At 39.9% G+C, this 12917-nt stretch overlaps 1 protein-coding gene across 2 annotated transcripts; it reads left to right on the top strand.

Moving 5' to 3' along the window:
- Positions 1–33: 33 nt before the first annotated feature.
- On the top strand, positions 34–9920 carry hsd17b2 (hydroxysteroid (17-beta) dehydrogenase 2). Of its 2 annotated transcripts, none has more exons than XM_015367941.2 (8): positions 34–178; positions 853–929; positions 1900–2635; positions 3136–3591; positions 6426–6638; positions 7437–7622; positions 7915–8052; positions 8466–9920. In XM_015367941.2, the coding sequence occupies exons 4-8, from the start codon at positions 3303–3305 to the stop codon at positions 8837–8839; spliced, it is 1200 nt and encodes a 399-aa protein (XP_015223427.1). In that variant the 5' UTR covers positions 34–178; positions 853–929; positions 1900–2635; positions 3136–3302; the 3' UTR covers positions 8840–9920. The 2 variants fall into 2 exon arrangements, with proteins under 2 accessions (XP_015223427.1, XP_015223426.1); XM_015367940.2 differs by having other exon boundaries at positions 36–178; positions 1925–2635.
- Positions 9921–12917: the final 2997 nt, after the last annotated feature.

Genomic DNA, 12917 nt, shown 5'->3' with positions numbered 1-12917 from the left:
CCTGCCACCTAATTAAACCCCGCAGTGGGCGGGGGGAGTCTGAAACTGCTTACGCAATTTGAGTACAGTTGCTTGTTGTTTTGGTTTCATTTGCGGAGAGCAGAAATGGCGGGGAAACTGAAACCCGATGAAATGAGAGATGTTATAAGTCGGCTGAACGCTATCAGCAATTCTTTAGGTACGTGTTATCGTTAAAATGCCATCTAAATTCACTTTTAGATGACTGGCCTGTGGTCGGAAAAGTGAGGAACTGTAAACTTGGTACCACTACGACTTAGTGCAACGATGTATTCTACAGACTTCTATTTTTACCTATCTGATACAGATTCAGGGAAGGAAGACATGTTTTTCATTTATATAGCAATTTTGCAACTTTTTGTAGTCGTAGGTATAATGTGAACAGTAGTTGCTGAATGCACATCAAAGACTGTACATTAAGTTGTAACATTATTTAAAAAAATAATAATTTCACGGTTTTTAAACCCCCGTAACAAACAACGGAGAGCCACTCCACTGCAGCACATTGTGTTTAACACATTTAACTTTTTAAGTCAGGTAATAAGTACACAAAACGATTGAATGATTTTACGATACAGGAGTTGGGGGTTAGAGCAGAAAGCAACATCGTTTTTTAGCCTGGGTGCTACACGTTACATTATTGCACAGGTCTGGAACAACACACGTTTCAGACAGTGATGATAAATGAATTGCACAAATCTGTGGAATTGTTCACCAGGTGTACCGTAAATCGCTGCAGCTGCTGCACACACATTACAGTATAAACAAAGCGTACCCTCTGTTCGTGCATGTTTTAGACTCACTCCATACTAATGACTTCAAATAATGTTTCAGAATCTGCTGTAGCCAAATTACTGCAGAGCCAGGAGGACTTGAAAAAGGCCAACGAGACTCAGACATACCTGAATCAGGTAAGACACTCTTTCAGACAGAGCAGAGCTGTCTGACTTCATTGTTATTAGGTAGTATACATGTAGTTTACGCTTATGATTGGCAGTTAAAAGTGTTGATTCTAGTGGAAGGTTCCTTGCACAGTATGGTGAACCAGATTAGTTGAACACTGGAAGAAGAAGTAATTAGTATTAACCCTTATTATCATACTTTTTAAGTTTGCTACCCTGTTAACAGTATCCATTCTCTAACCACAGTTCTTTTTAATTAGGGTTTTCAATCTTTTGTTTTACAATACAACATGGGAACACATGGACAGTGCAGTGATCGCCACCCTTTTCAGTCACTAGCATGTGCTTGAAGGTGACATGGAGCACAACCAAGCTCTGACCAACGTCCGTCTACGTTAGAGGGCAGCTTGGACCCAGATTGATATACTGATCTTTGAAATTACTGATGAAGTCCTGAGTCAAAGTTGGGAAATCAGTGAACCGCATTGTTTTATCCCGATATTGTCTGCAGGGCACAAAATGTCAAAATCATGTGATTAAAGTCTGTATTATCTTAATTTTGTCCGACAGATTAAGATTAGTAGAAGTTTGGCTGGAAACCTAGCTACTTCTTGCTGTTCTGAACATGAGCCAGAATTCATTGTGTGTTACTAATGAATTCGAAGGGCTAAAAATATTCCAGCGAGTAATAGGATGTTTGTTGAAAGACTAATGTAATAAAAATGAACACATCAACAAAAAAGCAGATGATTGTTTCCAAGAGAAGTCTTTGGCACTCCTGGTAGCTCTTACTTACCCACTCACAGAGGTCTTTACCTTCAGCCCTCTTCCTTCTTGAAAGGGGAGAAACCTTAGGACCAGAAATGTGCACTGGGTGTCCACAAGTAGGTGAAACATGGGAATAATATGCCAACGTGTCATGTCCATTAAACTTTCCTATTTGTAAAACGAATGCAGCTCCACTTGTAATGCTGCCTAGGGCCTGTTTTTGTCCATTTGAACAGAGTCTACAGCCTCTCTATGCAGCGTTTGTTCCACAAGAAGAACTTGTTTCACCGTCTGGGGATGGGCCTGCTTAGATCTGGATCTGACGACTCATTTTGTGTCCAGTTTTCACCTTGTGCGTCCTCCTTGGCATTCACTGTCAGTGTTACGCATTCAATAAATGTGATGATATGCTATTTCTCAAACCACTCGTATCATCTTTGTCAGTGCTGCGCTCGTCCAGGCCTCTGTGGAGTGTCAAAATGTCCAGCAGCTGCCAACAAAAAGATACTCATCTCAAGTGCCAAAAGTCAATTTTTGGCTCTTCTTTTACATGACTAGTTACAGTCCACACCCACTATTTGTCCATTGTTTTTAGTCTGTCTGGGTTTTGACTCCACAAATCTCTTATTTGGATTTTCTTTCTTTTTTTTGTCTTCACATTTGAATACAAGTCTTTTAAACCCAACCGATGTGCAGAGTGATTTAAGAACCAGGATGAAACATCTTTAAAAAATCCAAATCAGCAATAACAAAATACACTGGACAAGTAGAAACATTCCTTAGTAATGTGTAAAGTCTTGTCCGTGCAAATGCAAGGAGCTCCAATGACAATTTGCTTCCTTGCTGTATTTCCACTCTTTCTATTGATTGCACCAGATACAATAACATGAGAAGCATGCTAAAAGGATTCCATGCCTTCTACGTTATTTAGAAGATTCACTCGGATGGTAAGCACAAAACAAGTTTATTTCAAATAGTTGAACATTTAAAACATGTTGACACATTTTTGTTAGGAAAAATGTAAAGTAAAATTTTTAACACTGTGCATTGTTCTGTTATCTGAGCAAGTATTTCTCTTTGTTTCACTTTGGCTGGAGCTGCACACTAGTGTATTTTAAAGAACACCCTCACTTGTGTTCTGAAATTATTTTGTTGTTGATACTGAACATTCCTAACAAGACTGCACACATTTTCTTTTCTTCGCTTAGACCTAGTGTGTCTAGGACTTGTTACTGTGTTGTGACAAAATACACTGCAGAGCATTACCATCCCATCGCGTTCAGTGAGCAGTAGCTGTTGATTCAGCACCGTATGTATCTGCAGTTATGGATAACATCAGTTATTATAAACTGAAGTGGGAGGGAGGGAGGGGGAGGGAGTTGGGGAGGTGTGGTTTATTCTGTTGCTTTTCCCAAGTGAGGGTGCAGAGGGTTGTTTTTTTTTACAGAGTATAGTTAACCACTTGGAAACTGGTCTTCCAAGAGAGACCCTGATGACCGGCTGTACAAGGAAGAGGAAGCAGAGTAACGATTAAAAAAAAAAAACCCATCAGAAACCATATGAAAATCCAAAAGAAGGAGAAGAAACCCATCTGTGCATTGAGAATCAGTCATAATGGATACATCTTTCAGTGAATCTTTGTACTTCCTGATGCTGTATGCTTCTATAACAACATTGTATGCAGGGGCAGTAATATTGAGAGTGAAAGGGGGTCTGAAACTGGGGTCTTGGTCTTTGATCTGGTGCCTTCTCTTGGCTGTCCTGGTGGAGCCCCTGTGCTTTCTGAAGGTCCCGGGTTATGCTGGGCTACTCCTGCTCTCCTTGCTCTACTACATTTCATTGTCACTCCTGGGAAAATCGCAGAAGCTGCTACCTGTGAACAATAAGAGTGTGCTGATTACAGGTAAGAAGAATGCGCTTTATTCTTTTCAGAGTGAATCCCTTTTTCCCTGCACGCCATTGAAACATTGAAGAGAAGCAAGTGCTTTAGGATTTATATTTTACTGCACATTTTAAAAGAAATGTGCATTTCTTTTTTGCCAAATTGGTGTTGTCTCAAAGTTTGCACTGATTGTGCTGTTCTAGTTATTCAAAAGTCATTTTTCATTTAACTTTTCAAGATTTGTACCACCTCTGTCACATATAAAAATGTTGTGGGATTTTTATTTTCATGGTAAATTTCTGATGTACCCCAAAAATAAATTCAAGTACTTTCCTCAAATCTCAGAAACATATTTTTAAAGAAATAGTTTTATTGATTCACCAGTGATGAGTGGACTTAATGATATTACCTTTGTTCTTAAGGAAATCACATTTGATTAGTATTCACATGCAAATGCCTGTGGTTTTGGGCTTTTTTTAGAGACAAACAAAAGAAGCCAAAGGGAGCTGTGAGGCCATCTGTTCTCAGCGTTTGATTTCTAAAGTTGGCCAGTCAATTCATTTATTCATTTTTTTTAATGTCACCTTTGGATTTTTGTCATGGTGGGTTGCAGTATGCTATTCTCTTAGACAAATAGAACTCACAATCCAGTCTGGGCGCATTCTAGCACTCAGGCAAAAATGAACTCTCCAATCGGAAGTCAGAACCAAGGAACAGCTGGATCAGATCCCCGCACCAATTAACTACTTACTGCCTTAGAGGTTCGATGGGCTGAACACACTCCTCTTGTTTGTCACCTTGCTTGTGAAGTGAAAAGGGCACGTATTCAGTTTAGCTGGGAAGTGGCGAACAACAGTAGGCATTAACTGGATCCTGAAGCGGTCCTGGGGAAAAAAATAAATAGGCTCTCTCCAAGCAGTTTTTCAGTCCTGTGACACTCGGACCACAGTTTGTGTAGTGCCATAGTGCGACAGATCCCCCTTAACTTGTTAGCCAGGCATAGATCTGCACACATGAATTCCCTTTGTATCACTGGGATTTAGCGGAAACTGTTTCTTTTTAACCTGTAACTGGTCTGGCGCTAGCGTGCCTGTCACCTTCTCGCCCCTCACGTGTGGCACTGGTGGAATTCTCCCTCAACTGGGTGAATCGCGTTTGGCTGGACCCACACTCCACTACAGTAGTTACCTCACCGGCGGGCTGACATGACAAAGACCGAGGCTGCTACTTGTCAAGAGCCTTCCCCCTGCCATCAGTAACCTTTTCAATTACCTGACGTTTCACTGCAAGACTAATAATCGGATAATAACCACCAGTCTCCCTGTGAGACTGCTAGCCAAGAATCTCGCTGTCTCGATGCCACCTCCTGGCATCCTAACCTAATTCCAACACTGTGGATGCGGCTGCTCTGTTACACATGGACAGATATCTGAGTCATACCAGACAGGCTCTGCTAGCCTCAGGTTTTACATCGGTTTTGCTGTGGTGCCCTGGTGGACAAAGGCTATCGAATAGAAACTGGAAGCCTGATGCATATCTCATTGGTACAGTAGGTCTTCAAACTTTGCCTTTGCCATGATCCTCTTGTGAGATCAGTGCTTAGTCATCATCAGCTTTCAGTATTCCTGCCAAGTGTGCCTTCAGGTTTGAGCTCGCAGTGAACACCCTTGTCGCAACACAAGGGGAGAATGAGGAAATGCAGGAACAACTCCTCTGACTTGCCTGGCTATCAGAACCATTCATCTTTTTATGCCCTACAAGTTCTGCAGGGACGTACCGACGGGTCACGAGCCAATGGAAGGAGATGCCTCTCCCTCCCTGATGTCACTGTCAACCTACAGGTGCCCAGATCGCTGCAGGGCTCTCAATTTTGCAGGGATCCAAGCGAGTTCTGGCCAACTAACCATCTCAACTGTCCCAGTTATGCACTGGTGGAATTCTGGCCACATTTGGCTAGTGACATAACTTTAGCTTGTACTTTGAATGTCTGTTTTCATCTTTTTCAATATAAATATTACATACGGTATATGAGACAGGTTGATGTCACAGACTGTTATAGCAGTTTGACTCAACAAAGAGCATGTAGGAAAGTTACATTTTCTACACTCCATAGATAAAATCTTCATATATTGCTGAACAAAAATCATAGATGCAATAAGGAGTTTTGATATATGTCTATAATGTCAATTATGTTACGAGCATCAACAACTTACTCAATCTTTACTAGTCTTTTTACTATTATAACATATATCTTGTTAGTACATCTTGGTTTGGATGAGGATAAACTGTGATATGTATTTTTAATCTTAATTTAATCATTTTAAATCACATTAATCACAGGAAATGTTTAGAAAATTTGATCAAAGTAATCCATTAAATAATCAGCAAGTAATTTCCAGTAAGATCTAATGATTCATTGATGAGATGAGAAAGTTCTGACAGTTTCTTATGATCTTGCCAGCTATTGACAGCAAAGAGATTTGTCTACTCTTCAAATTTCAAGACATTTGAAGTTCTTGGCATTCTTAAAATAATTTGGGATTACCTCTTTAGTCATTATTAGACTTAAAAAAATCACTATCTTGCCTCCATCACCATTAGTTGCAAAAACTGCAACTGTGGATGAAGGACTCTTGTGTTGTGCCTGACATATTTTACTATGGAGCAAACGTTGCACATTATCAAGCTTCCACATAAACCACATAAAGTCAAGAGAACACGACTTTAATCTGATAACATGGACACCAGGATGATTGCAGGTCACATTAAAAATGTTGAAACTGGAAGTATGTCTGTACTGTCGAAGAGTATTTCTGAAGAAATTCATTGGGTATTTCTTTGCTTGCCCCACTCAGGCTGTGATTCAGGTTTCGGTCATGCCTTGGCTAAGCACTTGGACAGCCTGGGTGTGACCGTGTTTGCTGGGGTCTTAAATGAGCAGAGTCCCGGCTCTGATGAACTGAGGAGGTGTAGCTCAAAGAGACTTCTTGTGCTGCAGCTGGATGTGACCAACAGTGCACAGATCAGGAAGGCCTACCAGCAAATTCAAGCTGAAGTGGGCGAAACAGGTATGCTGTGATGCATCTCAATGGGATGGACCATAGACTAGGATATCAAGTTGTTCTGAGTTTGCTCTGCACAGATGAGTCGAGTCAAGCTCTTGGTGGATGGGCCCATTAATTCTACGTTGGACTTCTTAAAGCATGTATTGTGATAGCCTCATCCGAATCATGCAATGAAAGTTTAAACACTACATTCAATATACTGACATTCTATGTGGAAAATAGATCCATATCAGATATACGTAGGCTTTGCTGGCCCAATATGAAAGAATGCTACAAATGAGGCAGTTATATTACTGGCTCCTCGGTGTCAAAATAAAATCATTTGTGTTGCAAGGATTGGAATGTCATGTGCATGTACTTACAGGTAAGTCTTATTCTGTCCTTGTAAATGTTTTTACAGGCATGTTGATCAGAACTCTTAAGATCAGTATGGTCGGTTAAGGTAGGCAGTGCGAGACTCAGGACAGAGATTGGATCACTGCGTCACCCTCTCTTGTTTAACAGGGAAATTCTGTATCAAACCCTCAATAAAATCTCTTCATACCATCCAGAACTTTAATGGTGAACAGTTTTAATGCATTCTAATGCTTTGCTTATACCTGTTCACCAGTGTAACCCCGCCAGTCCCATTTCCACCAATTAATGCCCATTGAAGCCAGTCAAACTCATATTGTCTCAACCAGTTCATAATAGTCACTTAATAAGTCTGAGAATTTAAATCTTGTTGGAAAGTGTTAATAGCACCTCAGTAATAAGACTTTTTAGATAATGACATTTTTTTCTGTTGCGTTCTCACTGTAGGACTTTGGGCAATAGTGAATAATGCAGGAATCCTGGGATATTTAGCAGATGGAGAAATTCTTCCCATGACAGTGTTTAAAAAGTGCATGGCGGTCAACTTCCTGGGTGCTGTGGAGCTGTCCCAGACATTCCTGCCCCTGCTGCGCAGAGCCAGAGGCAGGATGGTCAACGTTTCAAGTATGGCAGGTGAGAGAACAGGAGACACATTTATTACAGACTTTTGACAGTTTGCACTATTGGTCCATTTGTGTCACGAATAGGACACAAATATATGTCCCGTCTAGATGACAAATGTGTAGCATTGGGAAATGTAGCACGGCAGCTGACAAAGTTTAGAATTTAACGGTTGCAAGTGAGAGGAGGCAGCTTTGCCGTCTAGCTTGATTGATTGGCAGCAGGTAACTGATTTGAGGATCTGGTCCAGTTGTTTCCCGAAAGGAGCCAGAGTGATCGGTTTACCTGTATATTTGTGTTGCAGCCAAGGTTCCAGTCCCTATGTTCTCTGCCTATTGTGCCTCCAAAGCAGCCCTGAGCATGTTTTCTGAGGTGATGAGACATGAACTATCCAGTTGGGGCATCAGAGTCTCTGTTATCCAGCCTGGAGGTTTCAGAACAAGTAGGTATTTCAACAAACTGAGGATATTTGGAGCAGAGTAAGAGGCAGCTCGTTGCAGAAGCTAAAAAAAGTGAACTAATTACACCTGGCCACCACTCTGGTGACCTCACGGCTTGCACATAATAATTGGCAAATCTTTCCCTGCAACTGTAATGGCGTTGAAACGGAGAAAAAAGACTAAGAGAAAAAGTTCTGCAAGACTTACATGACAACATCATTAGATCAATTGAAAACAAAAACTATTGTCCATTGTCTAAATATTAGACAGATGCACTTAAACCCAGAATGTTTTTGTTGGTCAGGAATCCAGGAAATGCACACATTGATTGTCCTGTATTCTCTCTTTGACAGTTGTATCCTGATCTGCGTTCACATTACTAGTATCTATTGGGTTTATTTTTATTCTCTTTCAGACATCTTTGGCACAAGGGAGGAATGGAGCTGCTATCAGGAAGAGATTCTCTCCCAGGTCCCGCAGGACGTTAAAGAGGACTACGGGGAAGAGTACATCTCCTCCTTTCAGAAGCGCATGCCCAAGATGTCTGCAGTCTCCTCGGTGGATTTGTGGCCTGTGGTCCACAACATCTGCCATGCCCTGCTGGCGGTGCGCCCCGAGCACGTCTACGCTCCGGGCAGGCTAGCGAGCGTCATCCCATTCGTCCACAGCTTCTTCCCTGCCAGCGTCTCCGACCTCCTCATCGGAGTTTTCTTCAAGTTCCACAAGGATGCTCCGGCACGCCTCCAGAGGAGCACCGGGTCAGCCAAGGGGGAACGAGAGCACAACTAGCTGGTGCTCTTTCTACAAGGTTTCCGAAGACTAATTTTCTTATGTCATATCATCCACATGCCCTGTTTTCTTTTTGTAAATATAAAAATATTTAAGGGACTTTTATCTACGTTTAAAAACCCCTCCCACAATAGTAGAAACCCTAAGGAATATAATTCTAGTGATGGCACATGGAGCGTTTGGTATTTTCTACATTTCGTAAGCACTGTATGCATCCTTGACGGTTCTGTTCTGTTTGCACATGATCTGTTTTAACTGTTGTTTCAAAAAGAGTTTCTTCAGTCTTCCAGGCTCAGTTCATTGTTAATCAGGTGGTGGAAATGGTTGTGCCTGCGTAAGTTTACATTCTTGCAGCTGTTCTGTTCTTGCCGTAAGATTGCTAATCAGCATGAAGGCAGTGCGATCGAAAGATAGGAGTCTGTGACCCGCCATCTCCATTAAGGATCTAGACTTCGTCTACTGCTTGTTTTTTATTCTATCGGGTAACATAATACTGTACTTTCCCCAGTGCTGTGAAATAATGCTTTCCTTTCATTCACCTGCAGTGCAGGTGAACCATTCAAGCTGCATAACCCTTTGATTTGTCACCTCATCTGATTGAACATGCCTTCCAGAACGCTGGTAGGGAGACCTGAAGAGCCTCAGGGTCTTATTTTTTTATTTACCATTTGGTCCAGCTATTAAGTAATTAACACCTTAATTAACCTGTAATTAACCTGTTTAACTATGAATTTTCAGAATAAGGTTTACTTTCACAAAGAGCGCAGGCTTCACTACTGTCCTAAAGCACGAGGCCCAAATGGCTCCGAAATTAAATCTGTCTTCTGTCCTAATACTATCACTTGGTCCAAGTCTAACTCCACCCATTAAAACCTTAAGTCTTTACCCATCTCTTTACCAGTGGGTCAGTCCACACTGAGAGCGCACTTCTAAGTTAGCAGCATCCCAAAGACTAGTGCTTCAAATCAAACAGCTGTTTGAAAGGAGGATCATGGGCTTTTTCAGGCTTGGTTCTGGAGAATGAATTTTTGTTTCTGCTTGTCTATGTTGCAATAATAAATAAAATTAAAGTTGAATAGCACTTGTATCTCATGATTGTTTTTATTGCAACGGTAATGACATTTCTGTTATACCAGAATGATTTAGTGTTTGTGAAGGAGATCTGAGATTCCCAAACAATGAAGATAGAAGTCTTGAGGTCAAGAGCTGCCCGACCACAGATGCCATTGATAGGACACTATTAACGCCAAGAAAACCCTCTACTACGCCTGATATCATTACATCACATTTAATAATAATACATTTAATAATTTAATTGTAATTGTTTTATTAAGATACTGCATCTTGCATAAAGTTTCAAATTGAAAGTGCAAATCCTCTATAATTCTCTCTTACCTTCTCTTAATTTTCTTGTAGGAATTTTTATTCATTCACTGAGTAAGATTTAAAAAAAACTATGTTGATTGATTTATAAATATTTAGTAAAATAACTTTTAACAAACTGTTAAAGAGAATGGCCTGGGAAGAAAATTATTGGGGAAACAATTAACTATACAGTAATTCAAGTTATTTAGAATTTTAATTAAAAGAAAACAAAAATGTTCTATATACCATGAGCAATTACAGCATAAATAAGCAATATAAAGCAGAACAGCAAATCAATAATAATAATTTGAAAACTAATTTTCATAATTATTTGATTTAGATTAGATTTAAAAAAATATTAATCTATTTTGTTACAATCTTCCTTGATAAACAAGACCTCTTTATTTCTTTCTAGTAACACACCTGGTTGGTGTGTACGCATTTCTTAAATAGAAGATGTGCTTTATTTGTGTCATTTGGAAATATTTTTTTACCTTGTTTATGCTTTCATGATGACATAAAAAAAGCTTTATCTCCACATTCAAGGACACATTTTTTTTCCCTTTTCTTCTTCACAGAGATTTAATGAGAATTTAATACTGATAACATTGAATGAAAAGTCATATTTGTCTTTTCAAGGAGGGTGAAAATGATTCAAGTGTGACATGCAAACTGAGAATCAGGGCAGATCGGCTTGAACTGTTCCGAAGAACGTGGAGCTGGACTTTCCAGAAAGGCAACTCAATTCATTTTGTGTGTGTTCTGTAAAGCTTGATCTGGGTTTTCACAACAGGGTGCAGATGGGGGAAAATCTGTTGATTAGTGGCTGATGTCTGGAGAACTCCCCTGGGACAGAAACTTAATCGAAAAGTCGATTCTGGGTGCCTGGAGGTGAGCGTCATTCTTGTTGGTCAGTTTCATGAGAACTTAGTCCTTCCATCTGCACCTTAGTCTTCACTATTTTCGGACCATTTCGTAAACAGCATATCTTAAAAAAATAAATACACCATTAATAAATTACCTGAGAATGAGACCCCATTTTTGGTCAACTAAGGATACATTTTTTTAAATAGTTTTGATTTTACTGGAAAGAAACAGTGTCTGGTCAAGTATAAATGGGCCCCTGATACTAGTTGTGAGGTTATTTCAGATATGCAATATGCAAACCTATTTTAAAGAGGGTGAACAAAGAAAACCTGAAAGCCTTAGTATCTGGAGAACACCTTTACTGTCTTATTAGACAAATACTGATTGATTAAGAGCTTACAGCTGTACTGTACTTCATTTTCAAGTATCAATGTCTTTTTTTATGATTCTGTGTGTCGCTTCAGTGAAAATAAGTCATAATCATAATACAAATTTCTGTGGAATGTTCCTAGAGGTGATCTGGCAGGCATAGTGTGCTCAAAAACATGTTTTGGCATAGTTACAGGAGGAAAAAAAAGGTGTCCTCAGACATAGGTGTATTGTTATAACAAGGTTGGCTTTCTTTTTGTGAGAGATGGAATTAAATTCTGGTCTTAGGCCAGGCAACAACATGTTATTCTTGCCTATGGTTTGATTAAGGGCAGATAATCATATCTGAAAATCATTTTTGCTCTCTTTGACTTCTATAGCTAGTTACGTGGTAAAAAATAACGTGTAGCATTTCCTTATTTTGGCAGCTTTGGTAGGACCGGGTTTAAGGTGTCCTGTGCAATTAGGATTTGACAGCTCGGCAACCCAGCTTGCTCATCATCTTCCAATCTTCTTGATCACCATTATTAATAGCTGCCCAAATTAACTTTGCAAAAGTCTTGCTCCTTCAGCTGTACAGATACACTTTGCGTTAGTAATCCATTTATTTTCTAACCACTTCTTCCAACTCTGGGTCGCAGTGGAGCCAGACCTTGTCCCACTAAGCAACGGGCCTGAGATAGGGATCATCTCGGATAAGAAGACAGTCCACTGCATTGAGCTAATCTCCTGATCTTAAAATTGAGTACCATGCTAGTGGATATTATAGCACTGTACCTTCTTGCGTGAGATAGTTAAAGTAAAATACATTTTTAAATACTAAAGGCTTCTTTTACAAAGTATCAACAGGATTATATATAAAATTGCTTCGCAGAAAGTAAAAAAAAAAATAATTAAAATGTGTGACGGATGTTCACCTTTTCTGACACTTATATGTCAGAATGAAAAAAGTAAATTAATTCAGACCAGGCAGCTGTTATGGTATCTGATTGTTAGGCAAAGAGACACGGCTTTCCCTTCCAGAGCGAAGCTGGACGGAGTCTGGACATGGAATGTGGAAGACAGAGACGTTTTAGGAGCATTAGAGCCAAATCAGGACATTTTGACTGGGGCTGACGCAGGTATCTGTATTACAGAGGTCTGATGAATCATTAAGAGACAAAAGAACATAATTAAAAGCAAAGTTACTGGACGTCATTTTCTCACACAATGATTAAAAATCTAGAACTGTAAAACAGCACAGATCTTGTAAACTACTGCCACCCAGTGGGAAAGGCGAAATGTTTTACTTATAAGACCTAATATACTGATGCAGCACGAAAAACACAAAGTTAGTATTGCATCACGAACTCATGGGGCACACACACAATGTAACATAGTGACCTCAGGTCGTATGATTTCATAACAAAGCTGGGTGCCGAGTGTGTGGGATTTTTAGTTGAATTAAAATTACCAGCAAATGGTACAACCTTGAGCA

Source organism: Lepisosteus oculatus, chromosome 20, assembly GCF_040954835.1.
Source record: "Lepisosteus oculatus isolate fLepOcu1 chromosome 20, fLepOcu1.hap2, whole genome shotgun sequence".
Taxonomy (NCBI): Eukaryota; Metazoa; Chordata; class Actinopteri; order Semionotiformes; family Lepisosteidae; genus Lepisosteus; species Lepisosteus oculatus.
This window is presented reverse-complemented; position numbering and strand designations above follow the sequence as displayed.

What these genes read in the sequence shown, in the direction of transcription:
- hsd17b2 (XM_015367941.2), top strand. Translation starts at nt 3,303, where the DNA reads ATGGATACATCTTTCAGTGAATCTTTGTACTTCCTGATGCTGTATGCT. An exon ending in AGCTGAAGTGGGCGAAACAG is followed by an intron (nt 6,639 to 7,436) that starts GTATGCTGTGAT and finishes TTCTCACTGTAG; the next exon opens with GACTTTGGGCAATAGTGAAT. An exon ending in GCCTGGAGGTTTCAGAACAA is followed by an intron (nt 8,053 to 8,465) that starts GTAGGTATTTCA and finishes ATTCTCTTTCAG; the next exon opens with ACATCTTTGGCACAAGGGAG.